At 42.5% G+C, this 24,615-nt stretch overlaps 1 protein-coding gene across 50 annotated transcripts in view; it reads left to right on the top strand.

The window, feature by feature from the left end:
- The window catches only part of Nrxn3 (neurexin 3), a 1,550,418-nt gene that overhangs the window by 1,009,861 nt on the left and 515,942 nt on the right, over positions 1 to 24,615 (top strand). For 2 of the 50 annotated variants that reach the window (XM_075948207.1, XM_075948219.1), the window contains exon 1: positions 22,857 to 24,035. The exons of 47 other annotated variants lie outside the window; for them this stretch is intronic. In XM_075948207.1, coding sequence (XP_075804322.1) covers positions 23,792 to 24,035 — 244 coding nt within the window. In that variant the 5' untranslated portion in view covers positions 22,857 to 23,791. Of the gene's footprint in view, positions 1 to 22,757; positions 24,036 to 24,615 lie in introns of those variants that run through there. One more of the 50 variants, XM_075948208.1, reaches the window with a different exon arrangement.

Genomic DNA, 24,615 nt, shown 5'->3' with positions numbered 1-24,615 from the left:
AATAGAAGAACCTCCCCAGGAGAAAAGCTTTCAGACTCATCAGACTTAACACTACATTCTATTTATTTTTTTTATTTTTTCTAGCCCTAACTCTTCTTGTTATTTTATTTTTTTAATTACCAGGGAAATTTATACAGAAAAGGAGACGTGTTCCCTCTGATGTCTATCAGACCTTGTGGTCAACATCTCCTTTCCTGCTGTCACGCCGTCTAGCAAAGCAGCAGTAGAACTGCCTTTTACATGTATGGTGTCTTCAATATCAGTTTGTAGATTGGCTCTTGAGAGGGGGCAGGCGACTGAAAACAGGGTATGTGTCTGTATTGGAGAGGAAGCTAAGGAAGGGGGCAGTCAGTGACAACACATTAGAATGATTGTAGACCTAAGAGTGGGTTCGGAGGATTCCAGACAGCAATTTTGGAAAGGTAGCATTTACTGAGAGAAATGAATGACCTCCAATGAAATGGTAAATGCCATAGAGGAGTTGGGGTTGCTGATATCTGTAGTGAACCTGTCCTTTCATATGGAACTGGGGCACAGTTTTTCTCAGTCCTCTACGAAGATCATCTTTCTGCCATTTGCAAACCTTGTTAACTTTGAAAGAAATGGTCTGGACACATGCAAAGAGTTGACCAGCAACATCCATTGGTTGACATGGGTCCCATGTCATTTGGACACTCTGAGATAGACGTGAGGACCTCAGGGCTCCAGGGAGGTTAGATAAGGAAAATACAAAGATCCCTTGAAATTCAGCATAGGTGAAAATATAACCGGACCATTGGTTAGCAGAAATAGCAGGATTTGATGTTGGAAAAGCAGGAAAAGGGAGGTGGTTCGAAAACAAGTTTGATCTGGTTCTCAGTACCTCTAGATCTTTCTCTACATTGTTTGTATATTTGGGAAAGAGGTTGTTTGCTGAGGAAAACAACCTGTCATTTAGAACCTTACTGCTTTTCTATGGGAAAGACCCCTGAAAAGACTTGTGTGTGACAAAGGAAGGTCTTCTCTACTGTTCACAGAGGGACTTGCATTGCCTAGATGGCAGTGGTCTAGATGTGGCTGCTCCACAGAGAAGGGAGTAGGAGATTTCAGGAATGATGACTTCGGTAGCTTTAGAAAATGTGACTAGAAATTTGATAGCTGTGAGCAGTATTTTTCCTCTCAAGAACTTCTTATAGAAAATAACTTGAGAAGAAGGTCTCCAAGCTAAGAGGCGAATTTTTGTTGATCTTCTGTAAGAATGCTCAAAAATTAGAATTAAATTATGGGGTTTCTTTAAGTGACTCCATTGGTTTCAGCTCATGAACTAGCTTTTATTTGGTCAGTAGTAAACTATCTACAGATAATGCTGGAATGAATTTACCTATCCCTCCCTATTCCTCCCTCTGCAGTCTAAATATTTCTCCCTTGACCATCATCTTCCTATAAGCCATGAGAGAAGGAAGGTCTAAACACTACACGTGTCCCTCTTACATCCTGGATGCCATCCAGAGACTCTTTTCCAATGTCCATTGTTTTCAGAGATTAGTAAAATGGCTCCTGGTGTTTTAGTACATAGTCAATAAAACCCACAGTGGGCAGTCATGCACTGAGAATATTGTGTTAATCCCAGTTGATCCTAAGTATTGTGAGGCAGAACTGCGTTTCTAGCCATCTGTTATCTGTGAAGGAAAGAAAAAGAGCAATCAGTCTCAAGTAATGGGGAAAATCAGCTCATTTGTGAAGACTGTTACTTAATGAAGCTCTTTGGTGGCTTCCAGAAACAACTGTAGACATCAAACACAGTTTATTTTGGTTTTCTTTTGTTGTTGTTGTTTGTTTTTATTTTTGTTCAAGACAAGGTTTCTCTGTAGCTTTGGTGCCTGTCCTGGAACTAGCTTTTGTAGACCAGACTGGCCTTGAACTCACAGATATCCTCCTGTCTCTGCCTCCTGAGTGCTGGGATTAAAGGTGTGCCCTACCACCACCCCTTTGTATACAAAGAATTGTACAACCTTAGCATGTTACTTTCTTTTCTTCTTGCCAAGATTTCTTTCATTTAAAGAGTGCTAAACCAGTGAGTTAATGACTTTTAGACATGACTGGGAAGCTGCACCCATGAAATCTCAACAAGATGATGGCCTAAAGAATACCTGAATAATGATAATACCAACCAATATTCTAATATGAACGGTGCAAATGTTTCAAGATAAGACCCTATTACAAGATGAAGAGCTGTAGGAAATTTGTGACTGTTAAGAGAGGGAGAATCAGTTTTGTCCACGGACAGGCCCCCTGATAGGTTATCCAGTCCCAGGTTGTCAGTCTTAAACATATACAAGAAACACAGAATGAACTTAGTGGGCTGTGAATCCGAGAGGGAGTGGGGGCAGGGTTGGAAGATTTGGATGGGGGATAGGGAAATGCAGAAATTATGTAAAGACAGTACTCATGTATTTTGTGTTAAATAACAGAGTACAGTATTCTCAGGTCAAGAAGCAAGCTGTTGGGCTCTTCTCCCAAGCCAAGTTCATTATCATGTTGGCTTCAGACCTCCTTGACTGCCACCAGATGATGTGGATGGAGAAGACCTGCAAGGAGAAAATGTTGGCTTGTATTTTAGGTTCAGAGGTGTAGCTACCCCAGTGGAAAAATGGGTACTACTCCCAAAGAGTAGGATCTTCTTCTCCCCCCTTTCTTTCTCCCGTCTTCTCTTTCTCTTCTCTCCTCTTCTTTTCTTTCTCTTCTCTCTTATTACCCCTCTTTCTCCCTTTTATTATCATTGCTTTTTTCACTTTGTTCATACATTTTTCACTGGATGAGGTCACCCCCATGATGTCTCAGGAGGATGGGTGATTTAAAACCCATCTCACTGAAAAGGAACAGCTTTTTTCTTTTTCGCAACCAACCATTCCATGATGCAAATTATATTGTTTAATATTAATTGTCAGCTTGTGAGAATCTATAACCACCCCGGAGATGGGCTCAGGAACTTGCCTATGGAATTTTGTCTTGGTTGTGTTAATTGAGATGGACAGACGTTCCCACTGAAGATGACACCATTCTCTGGCGGGGATCCTGGACTATATCAATAGGAAAAGGAGAGTATGTAGCAATGGGTATCCATTGCTCTCTGTTCCTAATTTTGAAGCATCATGACACACTGCTTCAAGTTCCTGCTTCCTTGACCTCTGCAATGATAAACTACATCCTTAAACTGTGAGCTGGAATAAACCCTTCATCCTTTCACTTACTTTCATCAGAGTATTTTATCAAAGCAATGGGGAAAGAAACTAAGACAAAATTCAATTATTTCTTCTTTCTGGATACTTTCCTTGATTCCTTTACTCTGTTTTTAAAATTCAACCCAACTTCTTTCAGTCTTACAAAACTCTTGGCACAGAAGCAATCACAAAACCATAGGCCATCTGGTTCCATACTGCTGCCAATCCCTGTATTACTAGAAAGGAATTTACCACAGCATTTAGGAGGTAGCCTGATCCTTCTCCTAAACAAGCCAAGTCCTCCTAGTACCAAAAAATAATACTAGTTGGTGATAGCTTACATTTGCTGATTGTTTAACATGCCTGATATTTTCAAATAGTGATTAAAAGCTAATATTAGATCTAGGGTAAGATATGACTTCCAGAGCCAAAGAAATTGGGTTCAAATCCTGCTAGTTAATCCCCATAAACCTTGTGATAGCTAGTCTTTGGAATTCACAGCTTATAAATTGGGCTTAATTTTAGCTACTCTAAGTTGTCAACTCACAGTAAGTAGATAAAAAGCTGGAACCTGATAAAAAAAAACCTGAGATATCACATTAATTATTATACTTAACATCCAGTGTTTATCCCCCGAGTACTCGAATACACTCTTCAACCCCATAAGCTAGAGCAAGGATGTTGTTCTGAAATAGCTGCAACGTGAGACCTGTGGCTGAAGACTAAACGGATGGCAACTGTGGTAATAACCAACACGTTTTCTTCTCCGCAAGATGGATTTTAAGCCTCTTGCTCTGAAGCCAATTAGTGGTGCTGTCTTCTTTGGTTTCCCTTGCTTGTGAGGCAGAGTGATTCTCTCAGACGGTTCCGCTTTCAAACTGTGGGAATCGAGGGTTGTGTATTGTGTCAGGAAATTCGGAACCTGTGAAAAAGGAAAATGGAAAAGGGAAAGGAAATCTCCTTTAAGACTGTTGGAGGCTGACTGCTGTGCCCATTTTCATTGCGTCCATTTCTTTCTGTGGTTCTATCGTGTGTCTCTATCTCTGGGACCCCTTCTATGCCTCTGTATGTTTGTGTTTGTGTCTCTGCCTCCCTCCTCCATTTCTGTCTCTGTTTCTGTCTCTCTGTCTCTCTCTCTCTCTGTCTCTCTCTCTCTCTCTGTCTCTCTCTCTCTGTCTCTCTCTCTCTGTCTCTCTCTCTCTCTCTCTCTCTCTCTCTCTCTCTCACACACACACACACACACACACAGAAACACAAATATACAAATACACACCCTTCTCACAAGAAAAGAGAATTTGTTCACATAAAGGAGCATATGGGCATTTCTAGTTTGATAATATAAAATACCATAAATTGTTTTAAGGGAAGGTAAAGTCCTCTTTGCATTGTTGGGGTCATTTTAATGATCTTTAACGCCTAATTATAATTGCTATTGTTATTAGTCAATGTTAAGAATTGCTACTTTCCAAAATGCCATTTATCTTCGTGTTAACCATCACTCCCCAATTCTGCTAGCTCTCTGCTGAACCAGGACTGTTCCCTATGGCAGAGCTCCCCCTAGCACCTCCACATGCCTCGCTTAGTTTGCTCTCAGGCCAAAAGAGTGACTATCGGGTTTTAGAAGCAGCCTTCTGTGTTTAGGGACTGGTTTTGTGCCCAGAATTAACCTGATCAGATCTGTTCATCTCACTTCACAGCAGCTGGGCTAAATAGGGAAGGGGATCACTGGGACAGCCTATTCCGGCAGAAGCTAGGCAGGTACCTGATGTTAAAAGTCCCATTGATTTTGTCAAGTCAACTCAATTCCTTTCACCTGCTAATGACCTACCTTTGGAGGAAGAGGTATAAAAGAGTCTTCTTAGGCAAAGCACACCCCCCCCCCCCCGCTCCACACACACAGAGATTTTAGTTTGAATTTTAGTCTCATTTTATGTTTGAGCTTCCCTTATTGGTTTATCCCTCAAATGAAGAGATCTTGGCAGCTGTAGTATTTGTATTTAATTTGGGTAGCCCACCTTGGCATTAGATCAAAGTTCCAGGTCCTTTTTTGAAGCTTTGTATGTCTGGGAAGAAGGTGATTGACTCGCAGCAGAATCTCAAAATGTATTGCTAAAATCTCTCGCTGAAGATAGGGAGGGCGAGGGGGAGGTGTGAGATATTTTAAAAATAAGACACTCTGCTAAATCCTCTGCCAACCTCCGTTCCTGCTGAGTGCAGTGTAAGTAACAAGTATCAGATAGTTCCTCCAGATGTCAGCTATTTTAAAAGGCAAATGCTAGAATTTGTCTGGACAGTAGTTGTTTTATCTCTGGTGATAGTAGCAGTAGTGGTGGTGGTGATGGGAGGTAGTGGTGGTGGTGGCGATGGTGGTGATAGGTGGTGGTGGAGATGGTGGTGGTAGTGGTGGTGGTGATGGTGGTGGTGGTGGTGGTGGTGATGGTGGTGGTGGTGGTGGTGGTGATGGTGGTGGTGGTGGTGGTGGTGATGGTGGTGGTGGTGGTGGTGGAGATGGTGGTGATAGGTGGTAGTGGTGGTGTTGGTGGTAGTGGTGGTGATGATGGTGGTGTTGGGTGGTGGTGGTGGTGGTGATGGTGGTGGTAGTTATTGTTGGTGATGGTGGTGGTGGTAATGATGGTGGTAATAATGATGGTGATGGTTATGGTGGTGGTGATGGTGGTGGTAATAATGATGGTGATGGTTATGGTGGTAGTAAGGATGATAATGGTAGTAGTGGGGTAACAATGACAATGATGGTGGTGATGGTGGAGGTAAAGGAGAGGTGATCATGGTATTATGATACTGGGAAGTAGATGCTATCCCACAGAATGTTTTAACCGGTGGCAGAATGTGGCGATGATTCTGTGCATTCAGCAAAATGACACATTAGACAGGTGGAAAAATTACCTAATAATCCATGAAGTCCATCATATCAAATTCAGTACAAGTAACATTTGATTTTTTTCAATGCACGAAGTAAGAGTGCATCAGTAACCTCCAATCCTAATAAAAATATCATATTATCCTTGAGCAGTTGACATCCAGGTCAAGAACCTGTAGGATGAGATTTTTCAGGTTTAGCCTTAAACTTCTGTCTACTGTCTTCTCAAAACAGGCTCAGGGAAGAGAATTATGACAACTTGACAATTCTCCTGTGTTTGAGTCTCTGTGGGGAAGGACCTCTTACAGAATGCCATAAATTGATCTGTCTGAGATTGCAATGCCTGTGAGGAAATGATAGGTCATGATTGCTTATAGTTTTCAAAATGTGAAGCATTGATCTCTTGGTTTTTAATATAGTAAATGGCCTATCAGTTCTTAGAATTTTTCTTCATTATTTGTGTTGAAAACTTCTGCAGAATTGTCATAATACTTCAGAGTTTTTCATTCTTGTGTTTTTAAAATTAGTTTGATCTCCTTCAGTTTCCATAACTTCAGCTTTAATATCTTTCTATAATTCAAATCTCAGGTATTTCTTGATAAATAAATCTCCGAAAGGTGTGGAAAAGTGATGTTGGAGGCAGTACTTCTGGAAAAGGAAATGTGATCCTCATCACCTACCCTCAGACCTCTCTCTTTTGAGAAAGAGAACAACACAGAGATGGGTCAGGATATGTCAAACATAGTGAGATCATGTGCCCTTTTTATAAACTTACTATGAGAGGCTCTGTGGCTATTGGTTTTATATCCTTTTTTGCTTTCCCTTTTCTGGGTTCCTCTGCAGAATCCCAGGCAGAGACACTTACAGAAAGACTCAAGAGGTGACCAGAGAGAGGAGAATCAGAACCCGTGAAGTCACTATGTGGTGACTTGTCATTACCTTGTCCCTTGGCAGTGCAGGGGAGAAGGTGGGCTTTGCTTTTCATTCAGGTTAAATGAGGAGCACTGTGTGTCTAAAGGAGCAGGCTTCTTTATCTTCAGTTTACAGCTCCAGAAGAGGAGGCTTTTCTTCTGAGATCTGTGTTCTTTTTCTCTTCTATCCTCCTTTGCACAATCCCAGACAGAAAACTTTCTGCTTTTCAACTAGAGAACTTTTTTATGTTTCCAGTATTTATAGCTTTCCTGGTGTTTTCTATGACCTTTCTCTGCAGGGAACATTCCTGTAATTCTAGCATCAGTAAAATAATTCTTTCACTTCATATATATATATATATATATATATATATATATATATATATATATATACTTAGCTTTTCTTCTTCAGCTTTGAGTCAGAAAATGAATAAAAACGGAGTCTGAGGCTGATATTCTAGTATATTCTGGGTGAAGTACTGACCTATCTTCGGCAGATTACATGGGAAGGTGAGAACTTGATGAGAAAGTTAATCTCACGCCTGGCTCCCACTCCTTCCTATCCACCTCCTTCATGGTGTGTAGAAGGCCATTCAGTTAGCTAATCCAGAAGAGAACTGCTTACGAACGTGAGTTGGGGAATGATACTGGTCATGGTTTGCACTGAAAATTTTCAAGAATTATCAACCTATATCAGGCTCACACTTGTTCAATATTAGTAATGTATTAAGAAAAATAACTTAAAGAGACATTAGCCATGTTTCTCATGAGAATAATTACATATTTTCTTTGTCTTTTGAACTAATTACTATTCCTCCCTATACAGCCTACTGGTAAGGCTCTAGCTATAGTCAAGCTATGAGGTAAGAATGAAAGTTGAAGACAAAGAAATCTTAGCTATCTACTATGTAGGAAGAATAACACACACTAGAGCATTGAGATAAAGAGGTGTGTGTGTATGTGTGTGTGTGTGTGTGTGTGTGTGTGTGTGAGATTCTTATGTATGCACATGCCTGTGTGTGGTGTGTTCATCACATATGGGCATGTGGTTATCACAGGTAGCCATACTGTCTTTTTCTACTGTTCTCCAATTTACTTTTTGAAACAGGGTCTCTCACTGAACCTGGAACTCACTATTTTTGGCTGGGTTGGCTTACTAGCAAACTCCTAGGAATCTGTCTTTCACAATCAACCAACAACACCCCCGCGCAAGAGCTAGGTTTACAAACCTTCTCTGGACTTGACTTTTTCACATTGAGCTGGGAATCCGAACTCGGTTCCTCACGCTGATACAGCAAACTCTTTAACCACTAAGCCACCTGCCCAGAACAAAAGAGGTTAATTTGAAAAAGAAGACTATAAAAGCAAACTCTCTCCCACTTAAGGCCCCAAAACTAGGCTAAGCCAGCAAACAGCCTGGTCTGTGCCGGGGAGTGCTTCTGACGAATCCCTCACCCCACTCCCACAGCCTCCCACAACATAGGTGTATATTGTCTCTGCATGATTTAGGATCTGGTGCTATTCTGCACTTCTCAGTTTGGGGGCTGAATTCCTCAGCATCCTTGACACATTACAAAAATAGAAAGCCCGATATCATAGTCATACCACCGCCCCACTTACCACCCACAGCCTCAGAGAGGAACAGGCAGGCCTCCGTTCTCAAAGGGGTTACTTGACAAGTCTCCTGAGCTTGAATTAGGTTTTTCTAGAGAAATGGTATATTCTACTTCCAGAACCCAAGCACCTACTAACCCAGAATGTTCTCTATATCCTAGCGTAGAGCTGTGGTGATCATATGCCATGCAATATGAGAAATGTTTCTAAAGGGATGGAGATTTGGTATTTTGGTCAGGATGCCAAGGGCACATTTATTACCCTTCCAGACTTGATAAAAGGTCTGGGAGACCCAACTGCATGTTTCCTGCCTTCAGACTTTCTGCCAGCACTGTTCTTGCACCCTGAGTGAAGAAAGGGATTTTGAGGGAACCTCCAGGGGAAAGGGTATGCCTAGATAGATGATGGGCTGGGTTGCTGAGATGGCATGGAAAGGGGCAATACACATCCTTGAAGAGGATGATAAGAGTGTTGACTATGAGGGGAAATAGGGAATGGGTGAAATCTGCAGGTGCTTTGGTACTTAATAAAGAAGAAAATCAGAACCTGGTTCAATCCTCTATTTAGTACCAAATCCTACATCGGCCAGAAAAATAAGCAGATGCCGCTCAAAAGCCCTTGAGTGAACAGCCATCTCCACAATCAGGCATGTGTGGGGAAGAGACAGGTGCATCCATGGATTTGCATTCACGAAGCACATCTGTTTCGGGCCATCCTGGTTTCAGAAAGACCACAAAGAAAGGAAGGTTTATTTTGACTTCTGCTTAAGTCAACCTGAGGCTGTTAACTGACTAACACTGATTGCGATTAGTAGCACAACTGTTGTTTAGGAAGATGGTGGTGAAATCAAAACCTAGAGGTAGAACAAGAACAAGAAGTGGAGTGTCATGAGAAGAACGATAGACTACTTGGAAAGCAGAGATGCTATGAGGGCATGGAAGCAGAGATTTAACTTCCAAACTGATTTTTTTTCTCTCCTTTTGCTTTCCCTTTTCTGGGTTCCTCTGCAGAATCCCAGGCAGAGGATTTCTCTCCTTTGGTGACTCCCAATCCCCTGCGCAAGTTGTAATTCCAGTATGGTTGAAGGACCAGCCTGGGGCTTTGACAGTCTGCCACTTTAGGGCAAGCAGTCATTAGCTTTATGTTCTATTCTTTCTTCTCCTTTCCCCCAAGTGTTCTTATGCTATTCCATGACTCTTGGATGCTGAGAAGGTGGAAGCAAGAAGGTCAGCTTGCTTGGGGGCTTATTCTACATACAGCTCAGTGTATCTTGCTCATGAGAAAAAAAATAAACATTGGGTTGGGGAAGTTGGAAGGTTTACGGTGTTCATTCATCTGGCATGTTAGGTTGATTTTTATGGTGGTATATAGGTCAGTCTGTGTTTTGAGAAATAATCAAAAGCCCCTGCTCTCCCAGGCCTCTTGTGCCCACAGCTTCCTTTAAAAGAACAAGGGAAATACTAAATTCTTAAATCCTTCCCTATGTGTGTCAAACCCCACAGCATGGATGCTGAGTTTGGAGCTGTTCGCTGCACTCAGACTTCTGAGACACTAGGAAGAAGTAAGGAAACGGAAAGGGAAGAAAGGCGAACTTTCTAAGTACCTATCAAAGGGTGGAGCTCTTGTTAAATCCTGAAATGCCCATTTCTACTTCAGGAATTCATGGACAGCAAAGAAACAGACAGGTAGGCGGCTACCTTGGCAGGAGCTGCTACCCGCACAGACCCTTCAAAGCAGACAGAGAGCTCTATACATAAGAGAAGACAAATGGCTATTGACATTCACAGACACCTGGAGCAAGTAGATGTTTCCTGGTCGATACCAGCACTGATATGTATGTGGTCAGGGAGTAAGTGGGAAACGATGGCCTTCCATGTCCTTGATTAGCTTTTAGAGCCCATCCATACGACTCCTTCCGGCTCAGTGGGCAGCTCTTTGAAGCTAAAGGCTGGGGAGGCTTATATATTTGAAATTGGACCTGTGAGTATAGCATGCAAGCTTTCTCTGGTTTGTTTGCCTTGCCTGTGTCAGAGAGGAATTATTGGGGATATGAGATTTGAGTTATACCTTGCCTCTTGACCATTTCTCACGTAAAAGATTACAGACTAGGTTATATTCATATTCATATCATTTAGGAGCTGGAACTTGGAGCCTTGGGACACATCCTTCAGTGGATTCCCTGTCCTCTCCCCACATAGACATCTCCCTGTTGTCATGTCATCCTTAAGGCTTCGTTTAGATATTGGCAAAAGTTGAAAAATTGCCTAGCTACCTAAATGAATACTCTAAAACTTGAATCTCTTGTATGCATCAATATACCTTGAAATGATAAAAGATACCTTTTGCTGAAGGGGATCTCAGGGAAAATGTTTAGCTCCTGTGAAAACACGGTTTGATGCCTTTTATGAGAAGGCGAGAGATTTGGACCTTATTTATGTTCGTATCTTTAAAACATTTAGAGGAAATATTCCTTTATAAGGTTGAGTTGATTCATCTGTAAAATGAGTGCTTTGAAGTCATCAATGATTCTTACATGTTTTAGGTCACATGACTCTTAAACTCTAAAGGCATTTCTGAATTTTTTTTTTTTTTCTAGAACGATTACATTCCAGGATGAAATTGAAGGCAGTTTAGGGAAGAGTTTCACAGACCATTTTCAAGGCGGTGAGATCTGACCAGGGAAATTATACACTAAGTGATTCCAAGAGACACGGTTCACAAGGACTTCAATTAAAATGACACCCCTGAGGGAGGGAGCCAAAAGGGTCTCCTTTGTAGCGGTTTTTTAAAACTCTGAACCACGAACTCAAGGGATGATGAATGTAAGAGTCTTTCCTGGATCAGAAATTCTCACCGATAATCTCGCATTAGCTTTGTGAGATTCTTAATACAAAATGTAAGCAGAGGCAGCCAAAGAACAGAAGTCATCTTAGCTTTGGGGCCTTGGTCAGTGCCCATGATCAAAGTATCAGATTATATTTCACTGAGGCCTCCTATCTCCGTTGCTTGCAAATGGCCATCTGTGCACTCTGTATCTTTGCATCACCACTATTTTCCTGTACATGCGTGCTCTTGGTCTCTCATCTTCTTGTAAGTTATCAGCCCTATTGGATTAGGGTACCACCCGATGACCTCGCTTAACTTCAGGCTTTATTCCTAATACAGTAATCTTGGGATTAATCATTATGGCTAGGTACTGGTCAAATATATGTCCAGGAGATGGAGTGAGTTAGAGAAGAGACTTAATAATTGTACGGATTACTTTTAATTTTAGTTTTTCTTTTCACCCTGCACGTTTTCATATTGTCGTGATATTAAACTAAGCAATTAAAAGTTTCTTTGACATTTGGTAAGTGGGGTGGGGGGCACAGCTATTTCTGTTCTTCCTCATTTTTCTTTAACTCTTCTCGGAGAGCGGGGGCTGAGAAGTGAAGGCCAAGAGTTTCTTGTAGTTTGTATTTATTTATTTATTACTGCTCCCCAGTGCCACATTTAGTAACCACCACCTGCTGAGTAACTCCTAAAGCAACAACCGTGCTCCACCCCACCCCCAGCTTCCAGCAGGAACTCATGAAGAGACTCATTCCAGAAGACGCAAAAAGCGCTTCATTTCCTCCTCTTAAGGCTTCACCAGGACTCTGGGGCTGGTTGCTGGGGAATGAGTGAGCTGAGTCCCTCTGCTCTCAGTCTTATTATAGATCCAGCAAGAAGAAGACTATAGAGTGTCACCAAACCACGCTTTCTCTTGTGCTTGGGATGCGCTGATGTCTTTCTCTGTTCATCCTTTGCTCATTTTAGGAAAAGTAAATTGATTGGGCACAGTGAGTCCCTTTGTAGAGTTTCGCTCTCACAGCAAACGCAGCAGTTGAGAAGGCCCCCTCGGCCCTCCCATCCTCTTCCACTCCTCCTTGTGAATTGTCTTTTAGAGCTAGAGAATTAACAGGCAGCATTTTTAAAAATATGTATTAATTTGCTCGAAATGAAGAGGTAGGGGGTTGATCAAGACAGACAGAAGAAGTTCATGGAGTGTGAATATATGGAAGGTACACGTATTCTAGCTGGCATTGTTATCCCAAAGCTGGGCAACTCTTTAGTTTCAATTTCTATTGGAAACTTACGAAAATAAAACAAAATACCCTGGAGGTTCTAGATGAGCTGTGGTGAAGTAAGTTTCCTAATATCTTCCAGCCAATGTCACATCAAAGACTTCACATCCAGGTATTTTCATGTCGGAGGTAGGGTGAGACTGTGTCTTCAAGGTATAGTCATACGTAGACTCCATTCTTTGTTTACTCAGTATATGGTTGAGACACACAGAAAATGGATGGCCAGGGGAACAGCTCATTTGGTAAAGTGGGTGTTGTTCAATACGAAGACCTGAATTCGATCTCTAACATCTACATAAAAAGCCAAATGTTGTAGTGCACACTTTCAATCTGGGTGTTGGGGAGGGGGGGAATACAAAAGGATCTTTGGGGTTTTCTCATTGCCAGACCATACGGCCTAACCAGCAAGGACCAGATTCAGTGAACAATCTAGTCCCAGTAAGTGGAGAACAAGGAAACCTGCTGCCATTAACCTCTAAGGTCTATATACAGGCACATACAAACCAGTATACCTGCAGCCCCTACATACACAAAACAGACAAGACATTTTCATCTTGCAGACCTTTCCTTCTAAATTTTCCTGGTCCTAAGCTCTCCGTACATATATACGCTTGTCTCCTTGTGTCTTTTTCTCTTATTCCTCAGGGCAAAGCGTCAGACTCATCAGTGTTGCAGATGGTGTTGATCGTATCAAAGTCCTTTTCTGGAATATTCTTCCAAACATGTTCACTTTCAGGGGATCAAAACTCAAAGAGCCCCAGATGCATTTTCCTCTCCTTCTGTTTCCAGGTTGGGCAATGCATTTTTTAATTATAATTGATTTTGTCAGGATCATGGGTTTGAGAGTTAATGCCTAAAACGTGGGGAAATGAACGTCTTCTGAATTCTTCAAATAGTAACAGAATTGGCGTGGATCATCTGAGGGCTCGCTCTGACCTAGAAAAGGGAAAAAAAAGGAATGTCTGAGATAAACGCAAATTTGGCTGCATTTGTAGCAGGAAACTCAGAACAGCCCTGGTTGTGTATAACTCCTAGGACTCCAACAATTATAAGAACAGATGCACATTATCTGAGTATGGGATGTGTTGTGGTTCAGCCACTAATTTATTGAAATCCCAGTGTTGCATTTCCTATTTTCAGACTATTAAGACAGGCTTTTTATAATCTGTACAGTGAAAACTGCTCAAACACCATGCAATAAATATTAATACCTAATGCCAATCTTCTGGATATTGTTTATCAGTGGTCTACAAGATAGCCTAAGACATTTGTAGACTATTTTGTTGTTGTTGATTGATTGTTGTTATTTTGGGTTTTCGAGACAGGGTTTCTCTGTGTGTGAGAGCTTATAGGGGCCAATTCCATCCAAACCTCCAGTTATATAATTTAAACTAGTAAGTCTGTCTCTACATCTCAGTTTCTCTATCTTACGTGTCCCTTAAATACCTAGCTTACTGCTTGTCTATAACCAGCTGCTGAGGAGAGTGTTCTGGTTTTTGTTAGAAAAAGAAAAGTCCGGCTGCTCAGAAGATTCAGTAGGAAAACATGCTCCTTGCCAAAAATGAGTACCTGAATTAAACCCCTGAAACCAGCTCTAGCAAATTATTCTCTGGCCTCCACATGCATGCTGTGGTATGTGTACAAACACACACACACACACACACACACGCTCACACACGAGACCAATAAAAATGGTTTTAAAAAGTAGTTCCACTTTGTATCCCAGAGTTTGAAATACTTACGTCTTTATTGAAAAGCATTCTTTTTTATTTATGCTTGGTCCACCAAGGTTTCCTGCTGAGAGATAAAGGACAATCGAGCTGAATGATCACACTTTTTCCATAGCAATGAACTTTTCACCACTGAACAATGTCTTCTTAGATCACAGGGACAGCAGCTGTGTAGGTGTTGCTAGCAGGGAAAAAAAATATTTGCTCTCTAAAGTAGGAACACAATTGTTAATGTGTCTGGAGAGAACTTGTTCTGCATGCAATAGTAAAAATGAAACTCTCACGAAACAATACTGTTCCTTTTATAGACGGCTAAGTTTCCTCACCCTAATGGATGTTGTTTCAATTAACAAGGAACTTTCACATCTTTGCAACATCTAGGAATTGTGTTTGATCCTCAATGTAAAGCCAAACAATAATGTCTAAGTGATAGGCTAGGATAGCTCAAAGAAAACTTCTTACACATAGAATCTCAAATTTGTAAGGGAAGTTATGCACCTCACCAATTCACTTCAGATTGCTTATCCAGTACCTACTGCTTGAACATTCCCTGTTGTGGAGAGCTCATGGCCTTGAAAAAAAAAACCCTTCTCATCTTGCAACAGCTCCAGATTTTGATGTTTTGGGTCAGTGATGGCGCAAACCTTTAATCACAGCACTTGGGAGGCGGAAGCAGGCAAATCTCTGTGTTCAAGACCAATCTGGACTACAAAGTTCCAGGACAGTCAGGGCTGTTAGAGAAATTCTGAAAAAAAAAAGGAAGTGTGTATGTGTGAGTGTGTGTGTGTGTGTGTGAGAGAGAGAGAGAGAGAGAGAGAGACAGACAGAGAGAGAGAGAGAGAGAGAGAGAGAGAGAGAGAGAGAGAGAAGAAAGAAAAATGTTTTAGAGCCTGCTCCTTCCCTGACATACATGTATATGAAAGAGAACATCTTTCAAAAATATACTGTATATATCTCATTTTTTTGACAGATATCCACTGGTTATTCCCCATTGGGTTTGAGATTGTCCTCAGTTTGAGATCAGGGATTTTATTGTCTTATATTCATCTGTAGGCGTAGTGATTTTCAGGGGATAAATAATTTATTCAAGGTCATGGTTTAACAAAGAAGGAAAAGAAACACAGACTTATGTTGTTTAACCCTAGAACTTAAACAGTCTGCCTCTAAAGTCTAAAGTGTTTAATACATCATGTTTCTATGAATCACATAGGGTGCCAAGCTATAAACGAACTGATCACAACAGTCTGTGACAAGTGTTAACTGAACAGTGCTGTGGGATGATAGAAAAGACCAGCTAATTCTGCCTGTCCAGATTGGAAGCAGGAGATCTGAAAACACAGATATCATTGATACTAAAATATTATATCAGTGCTGTTCCATCTATTTTAAGAACAGCCTGTTCTATCTCTGATATAAACTCTCATCTCTGTACCCAGCCCCCAACTTCCCTAACAGCTCTGAGATGTGCTAAATCCTTACTGTCACTGAGCCATGCCCTTCTTAACCATCCTGGAAACATTTCCAAAGCTTCTCAGATTGCACTGTTCCTCCTGTGAGGGAGTTTGTTCATTCCATGTGCCTTCAAGAATTTTCTGTTACATGAATTTAAGGCTATTAAATCAATAGAAACACACCACTTAACTGTCTGTCTCTGTTATTCTCTCTCTCTCTCTCTCTCTCTCTCTGTGTGTGTGTGTGTGTATGTGTGCGCGTGTGTGTGTGTGTGTGTGTCTGTTTCTCTCTCCCTCTCTTTGTGTGTGTGTGTGTGTTGGTTTGGTAGTTCTTGGATTTGATCCTAAGACCTCATCTATGAGAGGCAGGCACTCTACTACTGAGATTGTTTTTGAAAAAAAATTCAGAAAAACTTTAATGATTTAATGACTTTATTTAGATCCCTGCCTCTCTTAGATTATGTACTCTTCATAGAATGGAGAGGGGGTAGAATACTTGAACAAGCCTATTTCTACAGATACATGAAAAATAACAGAATAAATCAGCAAACGTAAGGTGAGTAAGTGACAGTATGACTCTTTTGAATCATTATAGCATTTTCTTAACAACTCTTAATGCAGCAACACAGGCATTAGAAATAAAGAGTGAGACTGTGGATGTATGTGTTTCCTGTGTGGTTCCTTCATGTCTCTTTGCAATTTCTCCATCCTGTTTTCTCCTTCCCTTTTCTTGTCTTTCATTATCCTATGTCATATTCATCTTGTTCATAGAATGAAAATATTGACTCCTTCCTGAGTTTCCCAGGCAGGACAATTAACATCCGGGGAGTTTGCCTCTGGTGAGTTGTAGGTAGATGACTACACTCTATATTAATAACTTCCTTATTTTAAAGCCCTCTTTGCAATTTCCACTCATTCTAGGTTAAATTCATATAGTGAACATTAATGTACAATTATTTCTTTGAATGTATGTTTTCTTTGGATACTAAAATGTCCTCTGATTCAATTATTAATTATTCTCCTGTTGAGGAAGCAAGTTCAGAAAGTTAAAAGTTGCTCAGGGTCAAACAGTAACGCACAGGATGTAGACAGCAGTCCTCCAATTTTTCATGCATGTGTTACCTTATCTGTGAATCCACACAGGGTCTTCTTTTGCTCACCAAGTTAGATTAATTCCATTATCTAGTATGTGTACCTGGTTTACACCTCTAATCTCCCAATTGCTGTGGGCTATATGGTATGATTTTTCAGGGAGTTCCCTGGGTGTTTATCTTTTTGAAGCATTTGCTTCCTAAGCCCCAAACACTCTTCCTCACTGGGTCTTTTGGATTTAACACAGCATTCTGTCCTAGCAGACGTATATTTAACATTCACAGAGTAAAGAAACGGATTCCCTGCAGTGATGACCAAGGACTGTGGCTTCTTTCTATATTGAGTAGAACCTAGTTCAGAGGTTGACTTATCAACATTTTAAAAAGACTATTAAACGATAGCGAAATTCTTCCTGAAGTCAATGGAGATTAATAAGGATTAGCAACGTACACCTTTCAGGGAAAGGGCCGATTAATTAGAACTTATTGTGACTTTGAGAGAAGACAGTGAGAAAATGAAAGAAAAGGGCCAGAAGACTCTTTCCAGATCCGAAGGCCAACTGAGATCCTGTCAGTCCCCATCCTTGGGTGGAGAATAATGACAGAACCATGTTGGGCTTCGAAAGCTGGTGTTATCTGGTTCTGGGACTGACTATCAGCTTTATCAGTTCAAAGCTGACTTGAAGGACAGATGTAGAAGAATGTGATGGAGCCAGTCTTTTTCCTACCAAAGGTGTACACGGACAAGTCAGCATGCTGAAAGCACCTGTAGAGAATTTCCATCTGCATTTTGGGGTTGCTGAGGCTGCTCCCTGGGAGCTCTGTGTAAACAGCAAAGAGGTGCTAGCTGAGGGGATAACTTCTAAGGAGTGTCCTGGAGAAAACAAGAAGAGTTATTACATTCATCATGATTATTGACACTGATCATTTTCTGTAGGTCAGACACTGTTGATAAATACTGCACAGGTATTAGCTGTTTGAATCTACAGAGAGTTTTTATGAGTATTGTCATTTTAAAACAGAAAGGGTAAACCAGAAACTGACCAAAGATCGTCTCAAGGCTTATACAGCAACAATAATTAGGATTTGATCTTGGGCTGCCAAGCAGCACAGCCCAACATCCAAAACTGTGAAATCTCAAGATGCCCTCTAACCCTTTGATTGGGTGATATACCCTATAAATATGTAAATGAATGACTGCCTTGGGTTGGGAGCTCAAGAGCAGAGTGTTTGCTTACCATGTGCAAGGCTTTAGTACTACACAAAAAGTATTGTTTCCGTCTAACAAAAATTCACTTTGTTTAATTCCTCAAAACTGGATAGAGGTTTTAACAGTGATAATGAGAAGTTTGGATCAGGGATAGCTAGTAGCTGGTTAGTACAGACTAACACGTTTTGTATGCCCGACCTCTGTAGGAAGAACTGGACCCTGTATTTGAGGAAAAGTAAATAATGATCATAATAATAACTATTTAATAAATTATTATTTTTTCATTTAGATCTCAAGTGCAACTAGCTAAGGGACTTTTCATGCTTTCCCCTAAAGAGATATATAAAACTTTGAATGCTATCAATTTCCCAGCCCCATTGATCAAATCCAGAAGATCTGGAAATGTAAAAGAGGTTTGGCTCGGCATTTAAAAGCCTGATATTCCTCCTGCAGCCACAAGGAGGACAAGGGAATGATAATGTTTATAAGAAACAGGCAGAGGAGATCAGGCCTGTTCAGGGTAGTATGGCCACAGACGAAACATATTCTATTCATGTATAAAATTCGCAACAATAAACGGTATATTCTTAACAATTAAATCTATGTTCTCAACAATAAAAGGTTAAAAAAAAATACCAGAGCAATCTAAGCATCCTGATCTATACATTAATACAAAGAGCTACTGTCTTTTTCATTTAAATCAATTTCATGTAGGAATGATATTTAAAAGAAAAAAAAAGAAAAAGCTTTCTTTTTTTATACTCCCCAAAGGGAAACATACTCAAAATTGGCTTTTTTTTTTCTCTTGGATGACTTTCTTAAATAAATGAACGGAAGAATGAATTATGTGGCTATAAATAAATCTCCCGGCATATAATAAAGCAATGTTCGACTGCTTTATGGTGTCACTAGAAGAACCCTTGGATATATTTATAGCCATGCTAACAGTTACCTGTATTTCTCCAGGACTTTTATTTCACTATACATTATGAGAGTTTAGTTGGGGGAGGGTGCTGTTTGTGTTTTTTCTCCTCTTGAACTGCCTACTGGAGCTGTGTAGAGACAGCAAGTAAGGATTCCTACTGTTTAGTTTTGGAAAAAGTGCATCTTCACCTAATGGCTCCGGTCTCACACAGGCAGACTGTGGGCTCATGCTTTCTGGTCTTTCTAAGTCCGCAATCACATTAGATGCGCCTGCAGCGGCGAACTTGACAGGTATCTCCTGCTGACAGCGAAGTGGTACATCAGAGTCTATCCAAGTGAGAAGAGGACTGTGCAGAGATAAAATGCGCCGTGAGGGACGATGGACAAGGCAACATCACATCAGGTTCCTGACGCCCGACACACTGAAAAATACAAGTAGGAGGCTTATTTTAGAAGCCAACAGATTTTTTTTTCCCTACTGCTTGGAAGCTGAGGTGATGAACAAAACAAAGTAGAGAATTAAAAGCAAAGACTTTCTTCCTTTCCATCTGGACAGTCTCCTAAGAAGAGAAGGGAGAGGAAAGTCAAGGAGCCAGGTGAAGAAGTCTATGATGGCAAACTCTGGAACCTAATGTACCCGAGAAAAGCAGCTCCTGCCTCATCTACAACAGGGACTTACACACCATATTCCATTCAGAAATGCAAGATTTTGCAGAGCTCCATCTGGGTTTCATGAAGCAATATACACAGGGGGCCAAAATGGATCATTCCTATGAAATTATTCTGCTTTATATCTTTGGTGAGCATCAAATCTTCAATATTTCTCCTTTTCCATCTTAAACATGGACTCCCTTCTCCTTCTGTTTCACGTGTCTGGGATTCCAAATAAAGGGGCCCACTAGGGGACAGCATGAAGGGAGAAAAAGGAGCACCTGTGGTGTGCAGTGATGAGTATTTTTCTGGGATTCTAGCTGTTGGGGGGGGATTTAGAACATATCAACATATTGCCAGAGATAAAATTCTCAATATATGTCGGCCTACTATAAACTGCAATAGACTGAAAAGAACGGGAGGTAGAAAAGACATACACAGAAGAATGTGCTGACCAGAGGCAGGGATGGGAGACATACGAAAAAATTAATAGTGTATTAAATTGGAGAGGGGTATGTAGTTTATCAGAATGACGGTGGCTTAGCTCTTTGGAGTAGAGGCAACAGAAAGCAGTCTTGGATTTCTTATCTGATTAGCCTTCTCCCTACTCAACAATGCTCATAAAGGAACCCACAGCTGCTTCTTCTGACATTTTGTGAGTAGTAAATAAATAAGTTATAAGAATGAGACATAGAATGAATACTTCCAGACATAACACACCAGCAGTGTTTGCAGATTTCTTTCTGCATCAAGGGTTTAGTTTCTCTTTATAGCCTGGCCGAGAACTAACTGGAATGTCCATCTAGGCATCTCTTGCTTCCCTGAGATGAGTCAAAACAATCTTCAGTATCCAGTGCCAACTTGCAAAAGAAGGCGATGGTGAGATGGCTAAAAGTTCCAGAAATCAACTCCAGATGGGTTGTCTTTGTTAGATCAGTGTCACTGAAGTCAGATAAATGGGTCAGCGAAAACTCTTAGTGTGGGAGCTAATAGGTTTTAAGACTTAGTTGGCAATTGGCTCACTGGGTTCATTTACTCAGCAGACATCCACTGAGATGCTGCTACTTGCTACCCATGTGCTGCATGCAGAGGATGCAGCAGACGGGAGGACAAAGGCTCTGCCATTTTCTTACCAATTTTCCTTTAATGATACAGACCAGGAACAAATGAATCAACGTCTCCAAGTCAACAATGCTGTGAAGGAAACAAATCAGGACGACCAGAGTAGAATGGCCACCAGGGGTGGCAATGTCTATCCTAAGTGGTAGGCTGAAAGACACTCTGGAGGAAATGACTTGGCAAATGCCCCTGACAATGTTGAGGGAAACCTCCCCCATAAGAAGGTTCAGTAAAGCCCTAACAGGCTTGGGTTGGTAAATATCTACATTCAGGCAGCATAAAGAAGGTCTTGGGGAACAGAGGAAGTGAGTCAGGAACATCTAGTTGATGGAACTGGCGAATACATTAAAAACCTCGTCATCTATGTCCTTTTGAGGCCTTGGAACAGAGTCAGAGCAAGTTTAAAGAGCAACAGGAATCCTCTGGGGGAACTAAATCAAAAGGCAGCTGACAAGACTAAGAATTATTGTGAACTCTAGGGAATAATGCTTAAGATCTTTTTTTTTCTTGACTTTGCCAATAATAGCACAAGACCCTAACTGTGGACCTAACCTTCTCAAGGTTCAGCTTCGTTTTCTAGAGATCAGGGAGTGCTGTTACCAATGGTCAGGTCCTACGCCAGAGGTACTCTATATTTTCCCATTTAAAACTCCCAGCATCCCAAGGAGGGAGGCATCAGCCACACCTTACAGAGGAGGTTTGGGCACCCCTTCATCCTATATCGACTTTTGCAGTGGTGTTCCTGAATACAAGTTGCTGGGTGTGTGTGTGTGTGTGTGTGTGTGTGTGTGTGTGTGTCTGCCCCTACTTTCCTCAGAACGGAAGTGCAGTCACTGCTAGCAAGGCTCAGACAGTAAGGACCTGCCTGGGAAGGGCGCTCCTCTAGTGTGCCTTTGCTCCCACTCAGCGGAGGGAGTGGAAATAGTGGAGAGATAGTGTCATCGTTTCCTGAAAGGGCTCTGGGCCAGTCCCTCCTGGAGTCACAGATGGCCCTGACAGGAGCTGCACACCCCATCCACTCCTGCACTTCCTCTTTCCAAACCCCTCCCTTCTTACCCCCTGCCACCACCGCTCCCCGCCCCCTACTCGCATGCCCTACCCAGAAGATTTAGCTAGCAGTCTCTGATGCCCAGCGCAAGGAAGAATCCACCTGCCTGAAACAGCATGTTCGGAGCAAGTCAGGAACTGGCCAGCCACTCCTTCCTTTGCACGCCTACTTTACTGTCTTTTAATTTGAAGACACTAGCCTCTGGATCCTGAATTCCAAGAGTATTCTGTCTAAGGTGGGGTGGAAGCCACCTCGTAGGGCAGACTGGCAGCCACCTAACCCTTCACCCTACAGAGTCCGTGAGCCACCCACCCTCTAACCTTTACTTCGGAGAGCAATAACACGGATTCTTTCGCCTATCTGTTGTCCCAGAAGTGCTGTCTCGGATCTCCTGTTCCATCTCAGCAGAGACACGCACTGGAGAGTGGCTGCCCCAGGCACAGCAAGAAAAGCTGAGCGCCTACCTCAGGCAGTCCAGTGTGCCTGCAGACTTCGGGTTTATTTTGGTTTAGGAATACTTGGGCTGTGCTGTTGCCTTCCTTCCAAAACCTTCACAGCACCTTGATCGCCGAGTTTGGTTTTAAGGATCCTGGGAGAGGAGCAGGAAGGGAGATGCAGACAGGAGGCAGGAGGAACAGCAACGGAGGCCTGTGGGTCTCCGGCGTGCACGCACGGCAGGGTGGGACCGAGGAAGAGTGAGGCGAGAAAGCACCGCCTGGAACGCGCCAGTGCGTGAGAGCAAGGGGCTAGCCAGCTAGCGTACACTTGAATGGGAAGGGCCAGGATGCCGGGCGGCTCCACCCCTCCCTCCTCCGGAGCCAGCCAGTCCCTCGGCAGAGGACACGGGCTGCACTGATTTGCTCTCTCGAGCGCGCTATTTGCATATGACTTGCCCATTTGTGAATTTGGCTCCCCAACTCCTTGCTTCACTTCACCTGTGCCTGCCCAGTTGCGCGCACTTTGCAGGCGCCCGCACCTCCTGGCCACCTCCGCTGCCTGTGGGCCACCTCCTCTAGCGCTCTCTCTGGTTGAGCCCACCCTGCTCCTCTCCATCTCCTACCCCCTGGTTTGGGTGGCTAGCTCAGTGCTGTTTCTTTCCCTCTGGTCCTTCTTGATCTAATCTTTCTCTGGCTGCTGCTGCTGGCTGCTTTTTCAACCCGTTGGGATCCCAGGACTGAGGCGGCTTTACTGTGGCGGCTCATCCAGGACGCTCAGGGTTAACAGCCTCCGCGCCCTTCCACGGAGACTCCCGGGAGCCCGGGAGCAAAAGAACTCTTCCACCTGCAGCCCCCTTTTGCCTGGCAGTTCTGCATTGCATCGCTTGGAAGTCGAAACAAGAAAGGAAAAAAAAAATGTCAAAACTCCTTGGATGTTGGGATAAACTAGCGTGAACCTACTTGGGTTTTCCTGCTTTGTCTTTTTCCTTCGTTTCCACCTTTCCCCGCGTGGCTTTCCAGAGTATGCAGTTAAAACCTCGGACTTGAGGCACCTAGAGAGCAGGAAGAAGTCTCTCGGGTCCTTCCCTGAAATGTGTGACAAGCCGGAGCTCTCCAGGAGGTTTGCTGTGCCTGGGTCGACTCTCGCATCCTAAATTCCCCCTCCAGGGGGGAAAAAAGAAAGGTTCTGCCTTATCTTTTTTTTTTTTTTTAAATTCAGCTTCTTTTTGCAGTTTCTTTCTTTTTTCCTTTTTCCTTTTAAACAGATTCACCATTGCCCCGCAAGCCCTTATTGCTTCTCCCATCCCCAAATTGGACAACTCTTCTTCCTGCTATGATGGGCCCCTGGGCATCATGAACTTCGCTATTGCTCACTGGCTGGAATTTAAACTGCCCATCTTGAGTGGTCCAGTGCGTTGACCATGCACCTGAGAATCCATGCAAGACGGAGCCCTCCTCGCCGGCCGGCCTGGACGCTTGGGATCTGGTCCCTCTTTTGGGGATGTATCATCAGCTCTGTGTGGAGTTCTTCTAATGTAGCCTCCTCCTCTTCTTCCTCCTCTCCGGGATCTCACTCTCAGCACGAGCATCATTTCCACGGCAGCAAGCACCACTCTGTGCCTATATCTATCTATCGCTCCCCTGTTTCCCTTCGAGGAGGGCACGGTGGGTCTCTCTGCTCTTTATCTTTTATTGGGGCATTGCTAATCCTTAATCCAGTCGTCTTTCTGGTAGGGTCAAGGGTGGGAACAGCAGGAAAATTCAATTTAAAATGATGAGAAGGTTCCAATGTGCATAAGGGGAAAAAAAACTGTCACTTTTTCTTACTGGCGAATGCTGTTTGCTCTCAGCCACCCACTTTCCAATAAAAGGTTCTTCTCCCCTTGCTACCCCGATTCATGGCACTGCAAACACACTCTCTACCCTTTGCCACCTTGTTTCTCCCACCCCTTGGTGGCAGGCAACTCAGTCAGACAAGTCCCAGTGATGCTGCACATTGAGAAGTCATTCATTCACCTTGCATTCACCCTTCCTTTCTCCGCTTTTGTCTGGGGGATAGTTGGGAAGAAATAGCAGACAGCAGGTCCTTGAGGCAGGAGCCTGGAGCTGATGAAACTGCTATAAAGTTACCTGTGTGGTAATGGTCTGGGGAGAACAACCGAGTCAAAGACAGCAGAAAATATACTCAACAGCCAGTGGCTGTTACTACTCAGTTTGGAAGCTATATATTTTTTTCTGTTATGTT

The sequence above is a fragment of the Microtus pennsylvanicus genome, chromosome 14 (assembly GCF_037038515.1).
Source record: "Microtus pennsylvanicus isolate mMicPen1 chromosome 14, mMicPen1.hap1, whole genome shotgun sequence".
NCBI lineage: Eukaryota > Metazoa > Chordata > Mammalia > Rodentia > Cricetidae > Microtus > Microtus pennsylvanicus.
The sequence above is the reverse complement of the archived record's forward strand: the minus strand, read 5'-3'. Positions and strand labels throughout refer to the sequence as shown.